Below are 14818 nucleotides of genomic sequence, written 5' to 3'. Positions count from 1 at the left end.
AATAACCAAGACTTGGAAGTAAGGTTAAGTGCCCGTCAAGGGACGAATGGATAAAGAAGATGTGGTATGTACACAATGGAATACTACTCAGCCATAAGAAATGATGAAATACTGCCATTTGTGACAACATGGATGTGTCTTGAGGATATTATACTAAGTGAAATAAGTCAGAGGGAGAAAGTCAAATATAGTATGATCTCACTCATAAATAGAAGATAAGAACAACAACAAACAATCACATAGAGACAGAGATTGGATTGGTGGTTACCAGAGGGGAAGGGGGGAGGGAGGAGGATGAAAGGGGTGATTAGGCACATGTGTGTGGTGATGGATGGTAATTAGTCTTTGGGTGGTGAAGATGATGTAATCTACACAGAAATCGAACTATAATCATGTACATGTGAAAGTTATATGTTATAAACCAATGTTACTGCAATAAAAAAACAAACAGAAAGAAGTATACATTTGGCCAGCCTCGATGGCCTAGTGGTTAAAGTTTGGTGTGCTCTGCTTTGGCACCCTGGGTTTGGTTCCTGGGCATGGAACCACACCACTTGTCTATCAGTAGCCATGCTGTGGTGGTGGCTCGCATAAAAACAAGGGGAAGGTTGGCAACAGATGTTAGTTGAGGGTGACTCTTCCTCAGCAAAAAAACCAAAACTGTATACATTTAAGGTGTAAATTTTATGTTTTGATATACACTGTGAAATGATCAACACAGTCAAGATAATTACCAAATCCATCATCTCACATAGTTACCATTTTCTTTCTTTTTTTGTGGTCAGAACACTTAAATTCTACTCTCTTAACAAATTTCAAGCATACAATATGGTATGAGATATCAATTCACATCTGTTAAAATGGCTATTATCAAAAAAGACAAGAGATAAGTGTTGGCGAGGATGTGGAGAAATTGGAACCCTTGTGCACTGTTGGTGAGAATGTAAAATGGTGCAGCCATTATGGAAAACAGTATGGAGGTTCCTGAAAAAGTTAAAAATAGAACAATCATATGATCCAGCAATTCCTCTTCAGTTTATTTATCCAAAGGAAATGAAATCAGGATATCGAAAAGATATCTGCACTTCCATGTTCACTGCAGCATTATTTACAGTAGACAAGATATGGAAACAACCTTAGTGTCCGTCAACACAAGAAGGAAGAAACAAAATGTGGTGATTATATCCACTGCTCAGTTTTCTTAAAAGATTTTTTTTTTAGAGCAGCTCTGGATTTACAACAAAATTAAGAGGGTGGTACAGAGATTTCCCATATACCTTCTGTCCCTACACAAGCATAGCCCCCCCATTACTAATATCACTCACCAGAATGGTACATTTTTTACCAAGGATGAACCTCCATTGAGACATCATAATCACTGAAAGTCCATAGTTTACCACAGGTTCACTCTTGGTGATGTACGTTCCATGGGTTTGGAGACATGTATAAAGATATACACCCATCATTATAATATCACAGAGCATTTTCTTTTTCTGAGGGGGAGGGTTCCATTTTTTTCTTTCCAGCTTTACTGAAGTATATCTGACACATAGCATTGTGTAGGTTTAAGGTGTACAATATGTTGACTTGATACACTTATATATTGCAATATGATCACCACCATAGCATTGGCTAACACCTCCATCATGTCACATAATTACCATTTCTTTTTTGTGGTGAGAGCATTTAAGATCTACTCTCTTAGCAACTTTCAAGTGAATAATACAGTATTATTAACTATAATCACCATGCTGTACATGACATCCTCAGAACTTGTCTTATAACTGGAAGTTCGTACCCTTTAACAAACTTCTTTCCATTCCCCCATTCTGAAGCCCTGCTAACCACATTCTACTCTGTTTCTATGAGTTCAGCTCTTTTAGATTCCACACATAAGTGATATTATACAACATTTGGCCTTCTCTGTTTGACTTGTTTCACTTAGCATAATGCCCTTAAGGTCTACCCATGTCCATCCTGCAAATGGCAGGATTTTCTTCTTTCTCAAGGCTGAATAAGATTCATATATATATTCATATTATCTTATGATATGATATATATCATAATATTCATATATATATATATATATATATATATATATACACACACCACATCTTCTTTATCCATTCCTCTCTTGATGGACACTTAGGTTATGTCCATATCTTGGCTAAGGTGAATAATGTTGCAGTGCACACGGGAGCGCAGCTATCTATTCAAGATCCTGTTTTCCTATCCTTTGGATAGATACACAGCAGTGGGATTGTTGGGTTATGGTAGTTCTATTTTCAATTTTTTTAAGGAACCTCCATACTGTTTTCTATAGTGGCTGTACCACTTTATATTCCCACCAACAGTGCGCAAGGCTTTCCTTTTCTCAACATCTTTGCCAGCGCCTGTTACCTCTTGTCTTTTCGATAAAGCCATTCCAACAAATGCGAGGTGTTATCTGTTGTTTTTTATTTGTATTTCCCTGATGACTAGTGATATTGAACATCTTTTCACGTACCTGTTGGCCATTGTATATCTTCTTTGGAAAATGTTTATTCAGGTACAGTGCCCATATTTTAATAGGGTTATTTGTTTTTTGGTTGTGTCTATTTTTATGCTAGTTCCATACTTTTTTGATTACTATAGCTTTGTAGTATAGTTTGGAATCAGGAAGTGCAATGCCTCCAGCTTTGTTCTTTCTCAGGACTGCTTTGGTTATTTGGAGTCTTCTGTGGTTTCATACAAATTTTAGGGTTTTTTTTTCTATTTCTGTGAAAAATGCCACTGGGATTTTGATAGCGGTTGCATTAATCTATAGATGGCTTTGGGTAGCGTGGATATTTTAACCATATTACTTCTTCTGATCCATAAACATGGGCTATCTTTCTATTCGTTTGTGTCTTTTTTTCAATTTCTTTCATCATAGTCTCGTAGTTTCGCATGGACAGATCTTTAACCTCCTTGGTTAAATTTACTCCTAAGTATTTTGTCCTTTTTGATGCTATTGTAAGTGGAACTATTTTATTTTTCATATAGTTGGTTGTTAGTGTATAGAAATGCAGCTGATTTCTGTATGTTCATTTTGTATCCTGCAACTTTACTGAATTTGTCAATTAATTCCAATAGATTTTTAGTGGACTCTTCAGGATTTTCTATAAGATCATATCATCTGAAAACAAAGACAATTTTACTTCTTCCTTTCCAATTTGGATGTCTTTTATTTCTTTTTCTTGCCTGATTGGTCTGGCTAGGATTTCCAGTCCTATGTTGAACAAGAGTGGTGAGAGTGGGCACCCTTGTCTTGTTCCTGATCTTAGAGTAAAACCTTTCAACTTTTCACCATTGTGTACTATGGTAGCTGTGAGCTTGTCATATATGGCCTTTATTGTGTTGAGATATATTTCTTCTATACCCGATTTGTTTAGTGTTTTTATCAGGAAAGGATATTGTATTTTGTCAAATGCTTTTTCTGCATCTATTGAGATGATCATATGACTTTGATCTTTCATTCTACTAATGTAGTGTATCATATTTATTGATTTGAGTATGTTGGACTACCCTTCATCCCAGGGATAAATCCCACTTGATCATGGTGTACAATCTTTTTAATGCGCTGTTAAATTTGGTTTGCTAAAATTTTGTTTAGAATTTTGCATCTATGCACATCAAAGATATTCCATGTAGTTTTCTTTTCTTATAGTGTCCTTGTCAGGCTTTGGTATCAGGGTAATGCTGGACTGCTAAAATGAGTTTGGGAGGGTTCCCTCCTCTTCAAATTTTTGGAACAGTTTGAGAACTGATGTTAATTCCTCTTCAAATTTTTGGTAGAATTCACCAGGGAAGCCATCTGGTCGTGGGTTTTTCTTTGTTGCTTATTTTGTCGATTATTGACTTAATCTCAATACCCATTATTTGTCTGTTCAGATTTCCTATTGCTTCATGATTCAGTCTTGGCAGGTTTTATGCTTCAAGGAATTTATCCATTTCTTCTAAATTATCCAATTATTGTTCATAGTAGTCCCCTATGAGCCTTTGTATTTCTTTGCTATCAGTTGTAATATCTCCTCTTTAATTTCTGATTTATTTTTAGTCTAGCTAAAGGTTTGTGAATTTTGTTTATTCTTTCAAAAAACCAGCTCTTAGATTCATTGATCTTTTCTATTGTTTTTCTGGTCTCTCTTTTATTTATTTCTGCTCTGATCTTTGTTATTTCCTTCCTTCTGCTAAATTTGAGCATAGTTTGTTCTTTTTGTCTAGGCCCTTGAAGTATAAAGTGAGGCTGTTTACTTGAGATCTTCCTTTTTTCTTAATGTAGGCATTTATTGTTATCAACTTCCCTCTTAGAACTGCTTTGCAGCATTTCCTACATTTTGGTATGTTCTATAGCCATTTTCATTTGTTTCAAGGTACTTTTTTAAATTTCACTTTTGATTTCTTCTTTCACTCATTGGTTGTTAGGAGTGTTTTAACTTTTACATATTCGTGAATTTTCCAGCTTTCCTCCCGTTGTTGATTCATACAGAGGATTTTCACTGCCCTGAAAATCCTCTGTATTCTGCCTATTCATCTCTTTCACTTCCTCTCTCCACCCAGCAACCTCTGCAATTTTTACTGTCTCCATAATTTTGACTCTCCCGGAATGTCACATATTTGGAATCATACAGTATATGGCCTTTTCAGATTGGCTTCTTTCACTTACTTACATGCACTCAAGGTTCTTCCATGTCTCTTCATAGCTTGAGAGCTCATTTCTTTTTATCACTGAATACTATTCCATTGTCTGGATGTACCACAATTTATTTATCCATTCATTTACTGAAAGGCATCTTGGTTGCTTACAAGTTTTGGCAATTACGAAGAAAGCTGCTGTAAACATCTGTGTGCAGATTTTTGTGTGGATATGTTTTCAGTCCTTCTAGCTAAGTACCAAGGAGTACACCTGCTGGATCGTATGGTAACAGTATGTTTAGTTTTGTAAGGAAGTGCCAAACTGCCTTCTAAAGGGGCTGCACCATTTTGCATTTCCATTAGCAACGAATGAGAGCTCTTTTGCTCCACATCCTCACCAGCACGCTGCTCCATTTTTACAGTACACTAGTACTTTTCTAACTTAAGCACAGAAATAATGTTCATGTGTGAAACTTCAGAGGTTTCTCACCACCACACTTCTCACCACGTTTGCTCTCAGAACAAATAGCTGCGTGCTGTGTTCATAGGTTCTGCTGTGCTTTCCTTCTCGACTTCTAGTGAACAACGCCTCTGAATCTTGGGTTCACTTTCTAAATCTAATAAAAGTAGTTTATTTTATTTATCTGCAGGAAAATTTTCTTAACAAAGGAGTACACAAATAACTTTCCTGTCATTACCTTGGGCCACTTACTTTATTTGAAAAAAATATACAAATAACTCAAAAATCTATGAGTTAGAAAAATATCTCCTAATTGTTTAATGTACAGCAAATATAGGATAACATCAATTTTTTTTTTTAAGGAAGATTAGCCCTAAGCCAACATCTGCTGCCAATCCTCCTCTTTTTGCTGAGGAAGACTGGCCCTGAGCTAACATCCGTGGCCATCTTCCTCTACTTTATATGTGGGATGCCTACCACAGCATGGCTTGACAAGCGGTGCCATGTCCGCACCCAGGATCTGAACCGGCAAACCCCAGGCCTCGAAGTGGAACGTGTGCACTTAACCGCTGGGCCATCGGGCCGGCCCCGAGGATAAGACCAATTTTAATGTGTAGTCAATATTTTTAAATTAGCATAATTTAAATTTTAAAGCAACATAGAAAAATCTGGAACCCTTCCCAGTATGAAACTAAGAATATTTAGTCCAATGAAATTATAAAATCTTTCAAATGGCAAAAGAGGCAAACTTTACAAAATATTTTTAGGTTTTTTTCTTATTTCCAATTTATGTAAGTCCTGCTTATGCTCTTAAAGGTAAATTACTGTCTGGCTCACTTCATTTGATTACTGTATGCAGTAATACAATTATAAAATAACCATGAAATGATCATGGTTTACTGACAGGTACAATACAATTTCCATTTCAAAATATCTGTTACACATATGAATTTCTCTAATTTTATATATTTTGGGCTGTTGCAACAGTTTTGTATAGTGATAAAACTGAAGTATCATTCTTTTTTTAAAAAAAATTATTATTTTTATTTTTAAAGATTGGCACCTGCCTTAACAACATCTCTTGCCAATCTGTTTTTTTTCTTCTTCTCCCCAAAGCCCCTTGGTACATAGTTGTATATTCTAGTTGTGAGTGCCTCAGGTTGTACTATATGAGATGCCGTCTCAACATGACCTGATGAGTGGTGCAACGTCCGCGCCCAGGATCTGAACTGGCCAAACCCTGGGCTGACAAAGCAGAGTGGGTGAACTTAACCACTCGGTCACGGGGCTGGCCCCTGAAGGATCATTCTTAGTGTACTGCAAAACGTATAGCATATTCACAGTGATGCACATATTAAAATATTATTTTTCAAAAAAAGAAAAACACTTCTTTGCACTAATTTTTATAAACCAGCGATAGTTTACAAACATTAACTTATACTCAGTTTGAAGTTTCAGCTCCAGAGAGGAAAGCAACATTTTTTAATAACATGTGTGAATTAGTCATGTGTTGCTTAACAAAGGGATACGTTCTGAGATAAGCATTGTTAGGCGATTTCATCATTGTGCAAATATCATAGAGTGTACCGAGAGAAACAAAATTTGCCACCCCAAAATGTGTCTTTTTAACATGAGGATGGATTATTTTAGGCTGGTTATTCTTACGAAACAAAAAAACTCAGAAAGTTTTTCTTGTTACCTCCCCCTTAACTGCCTAAAAGAACACAGATAAAAAAAAAACTTGTCTTGGGGCCGGCCCGGTGGTACAGTGGGTAAGTGCACATCTTCTGCTTCTCGGCGGCCTGGGGTTCACCCGTTTGGATCCTGGGTGCGGACATGGCACCACTTGGCAAAAGCCATGCTGTGGCAGGCATCCCACATATAAAGTAGAGGAAGATGGGCACGGATGTTAGCTCAGGGCCAGTCTTCCTCAGCAAAAAGAGGAGGATTGGCAGCAGATGTTAGCACAGGGCTAATCTTCCTCAAAAAACCCCCCCAAAAACAAACCAAAAAAAGCCTGTCTCAGGAAGCGAGCTATCACCTTAGCATAACATGAGGTAGGTGGTGGATGGGGGGAACCTAGAAAAGCTTGTTTGTTTGGCTCCCCTCTGTGTTCTTCTGTTTCTGTGGAGCCAAAGACTTGTTTTCTAAACATTTTCTCCTTTTCACCTATCCATGAATTCCTTTCTTCCCTGAAGCCCCTGACTCTCTCAACCCACAACATATTCTTTGTCTGTAGCTGAGGATGGTATTTAAGGTGAGGGCTTTGGCCATTTTGGTTAGTTACTCAATTTTCCTTGGTTTCTCCCATGTAAACATGTTATTAAACTTCTGTTTGCTTTTCTCCTATTAATGTCTTATCTCAATTTAATTCTTAGACCTGCCAGAAGAACCTAGAGGGTAGAGGAAAATTTATTCCTCCCCTACAGTACAGACCTGGATGGTATACCTCCTACACACCTGGGCTACATGGTGCTAATCTTACAGGACCATCATTGCATATGTGGTCCCTTGTTGACCGAAATGTCCTTATGTGGTGCTTGACTGTGTATCATTCTCTCAAGCAACAAGTGAGAAGAGAAGGCAAAGAAAAGATAAACAAGGAGTAGTTCCTTCTCCACCATATCTTCTGAGAATGACTGTATCAGTATTTTACATGAGGTAATTTCTCAAAGAATAATGCTTATGTATATATCAACCTATGTTGAAAAATATTTCACAGCAAAACTTCTTATTTCTCTATAATTGATTGCTTTCATTAGCATAGGTTAGTTTGGGAAATGATGGCCTGTGTGTCAAATAAGGTCTGCCACCTGCTTTTGTAAGTAGAGTGTTACTGGGCCACAACCAGGCTTATTTGTTTAAGAGTCTCTATGGTTCCTGCCATTGCAGTTGAGCAGTTGTGACAGAGACTCTATGGCCCACAAAGCCTAAAATATTCATTTTCTTGCCCTTTACAAAGAAAGTCTGCTAACCCCGAAATATCTCATTGAAAATAATCTATATCATAAGATATGCAAGTCACGTTTTACTTAGATTTTACTATTTTAAAAATAAATTTGTTGTGTCATCGTTGTTAACCTACGAGGAGAATCTGATAATTATACTACATTCTTACATCCCTTCCACACTCAAAAAACGAAAATCAACGGTACTTTCTGAGTACCCATTCTGATTATAAATTCATACAATGTTCCAAATTTTATATCACAAGACAAATAAAATAACCAACCCCCCCTAATTTATTAGTTTCAAGCAACCACCTTCTCAACCCTAATCAATAACAGAACTGTCCTGATGTGTATTCTCACCTTCCAATTAATATTTGGAAGAAATATTAATAAATAAAAACAAAATTTAATCATAAAGGTATGGACAGTCCAAGAATAAATAATCAATAGATTAGATAGTCAATCTAAATAATCCACAGATGACATAATCAACATAAATAGAGAAATATTTTTACTACATAATCATTTCATATTATTTAATATATCAGTTAACATTATCACTAATTTTTAAATTCCAGAATTATTTAAAATTTAGATAGTGAATGTCATGAAGTCCTTTTTTCGTTTATTTAATTATTTTTTTTAATTTTAATTTTTTTTTTTTTGAGGAAGATTACCCCTGAGCTAACTGCTGCCAATCCTCCTCTTTTTGCTGAGGAAGCCTGGCCCTAAGCTAACATCCGTGCCCATCATCCTCTACTTTATGTGTGGGACGTCTACCACAGCATGGCGTGCCAAGCGGTGCCATGCCCACACCTGGGATCCGAACTGGCAAACCCCAGGCCGCTGAAGTGCAATGCGTGCACTTAACCGCTGCGCCACCGGGCCGGCCCCATCATGAAGTTCTTTTGGTAAATCTAGCTCAGCATATGATGTACAACAATTTTTTTTTTCATAACTGTCTTTAAAAATAGTTACATGGAAACTGTTCCCCCCGAATAATGAAATGTATCACACACAGAGAGTCCTTCCGATACAAGGGGCTGAGGAGACGTAAGAGAGCACCATTCTTACCAGCGAGAGACAGAAATCCTGCAAAACACAATACTTTAAAAATATGTAGTACAACTCATAGGAAAAAATGAAAACTTCTCAAGGCCTAGAAACAAGGATGGAAATCAGAGTCAGAGACAGCTGCGAGGTGATGCTACACACAGAGGCACACAGGTTATTAGACCCACCTGTGGGTCTAGAGGCTAAGCCTGAATCTTAATGCCCAACAAAGACAGCTGGCCTCTGGCCAGAGCAAGGCTGGAGCCCCACCACACAAGCAAAGTGCAAGAAGAGGCCTCTCCGTCTCCAAGGCTGTGCATGGAAAGACAAACTATTGGGAAGAAAGCAAAGTCATAAGCTCTGCACCAATCATAAGCCCCTACCATCTGTGGGTATGAGTTTGTCCAAATTTACAACAAATATCTGCTGCTGTAATCCCAAACCACGACATTTACATAAAAACTGCTCTAGGACCCATAACACCCCTGGGATCCCAGCATAAGCAAAAGCAAAACCACACCCAGGGACACTCTCCCACGGGGTGCATTTCAGATTCCTGTCTAAGAATAACTCTCTGCATAGATGAGGTCACAGAAAAATTACAAACTACCTGAGCAAATAAACCACCATGAGGTGGAATAAGGGAATCGGCAAGCCAGGAATGAATGGAAGAAAGAAATAAGGAGTCCAACATACATCTAGTGAGACGTAGAGAAAGAAAGGGGGACAAACAAGAGAGAAGCAATATTCAAATATTCAGAGTGGCTTCTGTTTTTCTAGATTTGTAGAAAGATTCTCAGCTGGAAGCGGCACAGGCAGCCCTAAGCAGAATACGTTATTTTTTAAAGAAACACACCCTGTAGAACAGTTACCAGGGCTTGAGGTAGGCCAAATGAAGGAACTGGAATACCTTTCTTTTACCACTCCAGTTGGGTCAAGCATGCTGTTCCTTGCTCATATACACCTCAAAGTTTGGAAATTGGAAAGAAAAGAAAAAAAGGAAGAAAGGCAAAAATGAGGTAGTAAAATCTGATGACATGTGAAGGTTGACAGAATTGTCACCTGCTTAGGATCCACTTTTCATAAAAGAGGATGCACAAACGGGCTAAAACGTCATCCCACTTTGCTTAACACATCTAAAGACTTTTTAATAGAATACTGTGTTAATGAGATATTATTTTACCAATCTCCTTTATTTACCTAATTTACTAAAAAGTAAAAGAAAAAGATTTAATTAGAGGAGGAAGACACAGAAGGCTTCCAGAGAGTTTCCAGAGAAAACTTCCATGAGGTTTTAAGGGCACTAAGGTTAACGGTGCTCATTCTTCATACTATTTAATTTTGTTCCAGTTTTATGAAGTAATCGACATACATCACTGTATAAGCTTAAGGTATATAGCATGATGCTTTGATTGACATATATTGTGAAATGATTACCTCAGTAGGTTTAGCTAACATCCATCATCTCATATGGATATAATAAAAAAAGTTCTCCTTAGATAAGCACTCTGAGGTTTTACTGTCATAACAAATTTCCTATATATCATACAGCAGCATTAGCTATAGTCATCATGTTGTACATTATTACCTCCCTAGTACTTATTTATCTGACAGCTGGAAACTTGCACTTTTTGGCCACCTCCCTCTAATTCCCTCTGTCCCGACTCCCCAACCCCTCCGCCTCTGGTAACATAAATTTGATCTCTTTTTCTATGAGTTTGGTGGGTTTTTTTTGTTTCGTTTTGTTTTGTTTCTTAGATTCCACATATAAGTGAGATCATAGTATCTGTCTTTCTCTGTCTGACTTATTTCACTTAGCGTTATGCCTTCAAGGTCCATCCATGTTGTTGCAAATGGTAGGATTTCCTCATTTTTGATGGCTGAATAATATTCTACACCACTTCATTTTAACCTCAAATGTGATGGTCTTCTTTCCCTTTGATTCAATGTATTACTAGCAGTAGTTATGTGGACTAGTCATTTGAGCTATTTTTCACCGACAAAAAGAATGACATGAGGGGCTGACCAAGGGAAGTGTTCGTGGGCACTGTGCTCTGGTGGGAAGTGTGGTTTGGTGTCCGGTCTATGTTATTACTTGGCTCTGCTGAGCAACCCCCTTGGAAAATTACAGCCTCTCTGGGCCCAGTTTCCTTCTAAGTTCAGAGGGGGCCCTAATCACAGGGTGCTTGTGAAGATGGGATGAAATGAAATACCCCAAGTGCCTGGCTTAAGTTAGGCGCCCAGTCAAGGCAAGTGCGAGGAGACGGAGGTAAAGCAGCAAGCTGTCAGGTGCACGTACGACAAGGAAATCACTCGGAGAACAGTTCACCGGGTAATGCAATGTGATTTTAGTAAGTTTTCATATATTTTAAGTTTTCCTTTTCTCATTCAGGTCACTTATATATTTTTTTTGAAAGAAGAGTTCAGCAACAAATACTAAAAGTCTACTAGACAAAATATCAGAAGCACATTTTTACAAACTAATACCTGGTTCGTGTCACTTCCCCAATTAAGTTTTCATATTTTTGTTCTTAACATAATTATTAATGCAGTTGTACTTTGTCATAAAGGAGTGACCCAAGGGTTTGTACGTGCAGCAACCAAGCCCACCCACATGCCGAGGATCTAACTTAGGGGACCTCTGCCAGGGGTCCGAGACGGGGCTCCCAGAGCAGTTAACTCTTGAAGTCCAGTCCACATCAGCCATACATTTCTGGGGATTTTTCTGGACAGCAGATCTATTACTGTCACCAGATTTTCAAAGGGGTCCATGACCTTAAAATAGTTAGGAAGCATCAATGTACTATCTCCTTCCTTTTCCTGCTGTCTCCTATGCCAGCACAAAGATTTCCCTTGCATATAACAAAATGGTATGCTAAGATCACAAGGTGTTATGTGTATTCATTTTGTCTCCCAATATAGAAGCTGTCATGTTCAGAAATTTATACGCAAACAGACATCAAACAAGGGATATCCATACCGATGACGCTGTCACTGTAGCACTGACGACACACAACCAGGTGTGTACTTCACACAAATTAGATACAATGAAATGGGCATGTTTTTAAATCACAAAGCACCATCACCTAAGTCTTTAGAAAATTAAATGTTTGGGTTATTATACTATGATTATCATGTACACATAAATCATTTTCTAACAATACAGTTCTAGGAAAAAAAATAAAATTAGCTTTACCTTCTTTTGCTTAACTGTGACCAGGTCCACGGCCACTTCCTGTTTCACCCACAGCACAACAGCAGGTCTCGCAGGACACAGTCTTAAGTACTAGACATCTAAATGAGGGCCTGATAAATTTTTTAAAATCACCCCCAAGACAACAAAATGATACTGATTAAAATGTAATAGCTTGTGTATATATATATTTTCAATATAATCTATTTTAAATCTTACCTCGTTACAATTAATAAAATGCTGCTTTAAAAATGGAATTGGTAATATTATTCTCATTATCTGAGAGAGGTTTCTAAGAGTTTAAAAAAGCAAACAAATTAGTTGTTAGATATGAAAGTTTCCTTATTTCTTTTATGGTCTGCTATGTAGTTCTAACGATTTTCACCGATGAAATGGATTATTCATCACTGTTTTTTCTGTGATTAAAGAAACGTCTCCAGGACTATAATTGTTATAAGGGACACCGTCCTCCACTAGCAAGCCCACAAGTGTGAGTGCACTCTATGCATAAATGATTTACGTGTAGTATCCGCTAAATAATGTGTTTAAGGTCTGATTCTGCAATGACAAACGTTAAACATGAAAAGAACAGAGGCCTTAAGGAGAGTGCAGTACCTGAAATCGTGGCTGTCCCTGACCTGTGGAAGCCTACAGGACAACATTCTTACACATGTGGAGTGGACTGCGCCCTGTCAGTCACTGTGTTTGCCAGCACATTTTCTCAAGAGGAAGTTTTAATACCAGATACACTGACTCTTTTAGTAAAATATTCTGTCATCAAAACCCAAGAGGTCAGCTTACATATATTTTTGAATAATATTGTGAAATCTATTTTTCAGAGTTTTTATAGCCTGCTCATATTGAAGGAAGAAAAGCACAAGAAGACATAAAAATAAAGCTTGCTTCTTAGAAAGATCAACACAATTCCATTGCTTTACAGATTTACTTCCTTTAAGGGACACTCAGCAGCATTAATAGGAAGATCCCAGGCGTCCTGGCAGACGTGCACAGCCAAAGAGCGCTATCACCATGAAACCCACCGCACAGCATTCAGCATCACCGGACCAGTCGTTGTCCCACAGATAAACTGGACGTGACTGTACCAATATTTATAGACGTCAGCTATCCAGCAGTGCATATTATCAACTTCCTAACTCTGATTTAACCAAGCGGTAACAAGCAAGTACGTATGTAAATACAACCATGGGTACTTAAGGGGGTAGCGGGTCTAATGGGGCAAAATCATCAAGTTATAATCCCATTGGCGATGATGTGAGCCACCTGTGATTTTAGGGATCCTTGTTCCCCCTGGAAAATGCCCAAGTCAGCCCTAGCAACTTCGCTCTTACTCCGCGCAGGCAACCCACTTTCTCAACGTCAGGGACAGACTCGGAGCAATCGAGGGCAATATTTTTGGCAGCCAATTTACAGAAAAATTCACTCTCATTCTCTCTCTCTCTCTCACACACACACACACATAGAGTTATTTAAGTCATTTCAGAGTGCAGATCAGTTAGCTGTCTTTCGGGCAAAGAAATGCCAGCTGTCTAAACTACACTTCACGCGGTGGTGGGGGGTCTTGGGGAAAGGCTGGAGAGGGAAGAGGGCAGTCTAACAACGGAGGGTTAGTTTAGGCGGCTGCAAGAGAAGAGAGCACCCGGAAATTTGGGAACTGAGAGCGAAGCGGTGGACCGTGCCAATCTCTTTACCTGCTGTACTTCTTGGAGTCCGGGGGCGCAAACAGCCACTGCATTTCCCTTCATTCCAGACGGGATGAGACCACTGTCTCCTCCCGGGACAGCGCGGGCCTTGGCTCCGTCCTCCTTCCTCAGCGACCGCAGCGACAACTCTGCTCCTGGGCGGGGGAGCAGCTCCCCCGAGCCACGGAGGCCCACATCCCCGCCCGGGCTCCTGGCGCCACTGCCCCGGCTGCGAGGAGAGGCGGGGGGCAGACACCTCCGTGGAAGTCGCCCGGGCTACTGCGCCGTCCCCGGGCCCGTCCCGCGCCCGCCGAGCCCGGAGCGCCGCCGGTGGGACGCGCACCCGAGCCCGCCCCATCGTGCGCCCGGCTGGATCCGCTGTCCCCTCCACGCCCCAACACCATGCGTCCCTCCAGAGCCCGCGGTCCTTCCACGCCCCCATGTGCCCCTCCTGCGACTACCCTCGGCCCTCCACGACTCCGCACCTGCTTCCACGTGCCGTCACCGCGCGCCCCGCCAGCACCCCCGCCCCTCTCCACGCTCCCCTCCTCGATGCCCTCCTTGCCTCCCTGGCCCGTGCCCTTCCGCGCAGCCCGGCGCCCCCAAGCCCCCTCCCGCGCCCCACCCGCTGCTCTCCCCCCGCTGTCGCACAGGGGGTCGCCCCCCGCTGGGCAGGGTTGCTTCTAGGCGCCGCACCACCCGGCTCAGCTCCTGCCGCCAGCGTGGGCGCCGCGCTCTTCCCTGCGGTCCGCCTGCGTCTGCCCGCCGCCGCTCGGGCTTGCAGCGCCGGGGAAGAGTTACTGTC

General features: G+C 40.1%; 1 protein-coding gene across 1 annotated transcript in view; it reads right to left on the bottom strand.

Moving 5' to 3' along the window:
* The window catches only part of SGCG (sarcoglycan gamma), a 149730-nt gene extending 135196 nt beyond the window's left edge, over window positions 1-14534 (bottom strand). The window contains exon 1 of the mRNA XM_014731968.3: window positions 14023-14534. Within this exon, the coding sequence (XP_014587454.1) occupies window positions 14023-14076 (54 nt within the window). The 5' untranslated portion in view covers window positions 14077-14534. The remainder of the gene's footprint in view (window positions 1-14022) is intronic.
* Window positions 14535-14818: the final 284 nt, after the last annotated feature.

This window comes from Equus caballus, chromosome 17 (genome assembly GCF_041296265.1).
Source record: "Equus caballus isolate H_3958 breed thoroughbred chromosome 17, TB-T2T, whole genome shotgun sequence".
Lineage (NCBI taxonomy): Eukaryota > Metazoa > Chordata > Mammalia > Perissodactyla > Equidae > Equus > Equus caballus.
The sequence above is the reverse complement of the archived record's forward strand: the minus strand, read 5'-3'. Positions and strand labels throughout refer to the sequence as shown.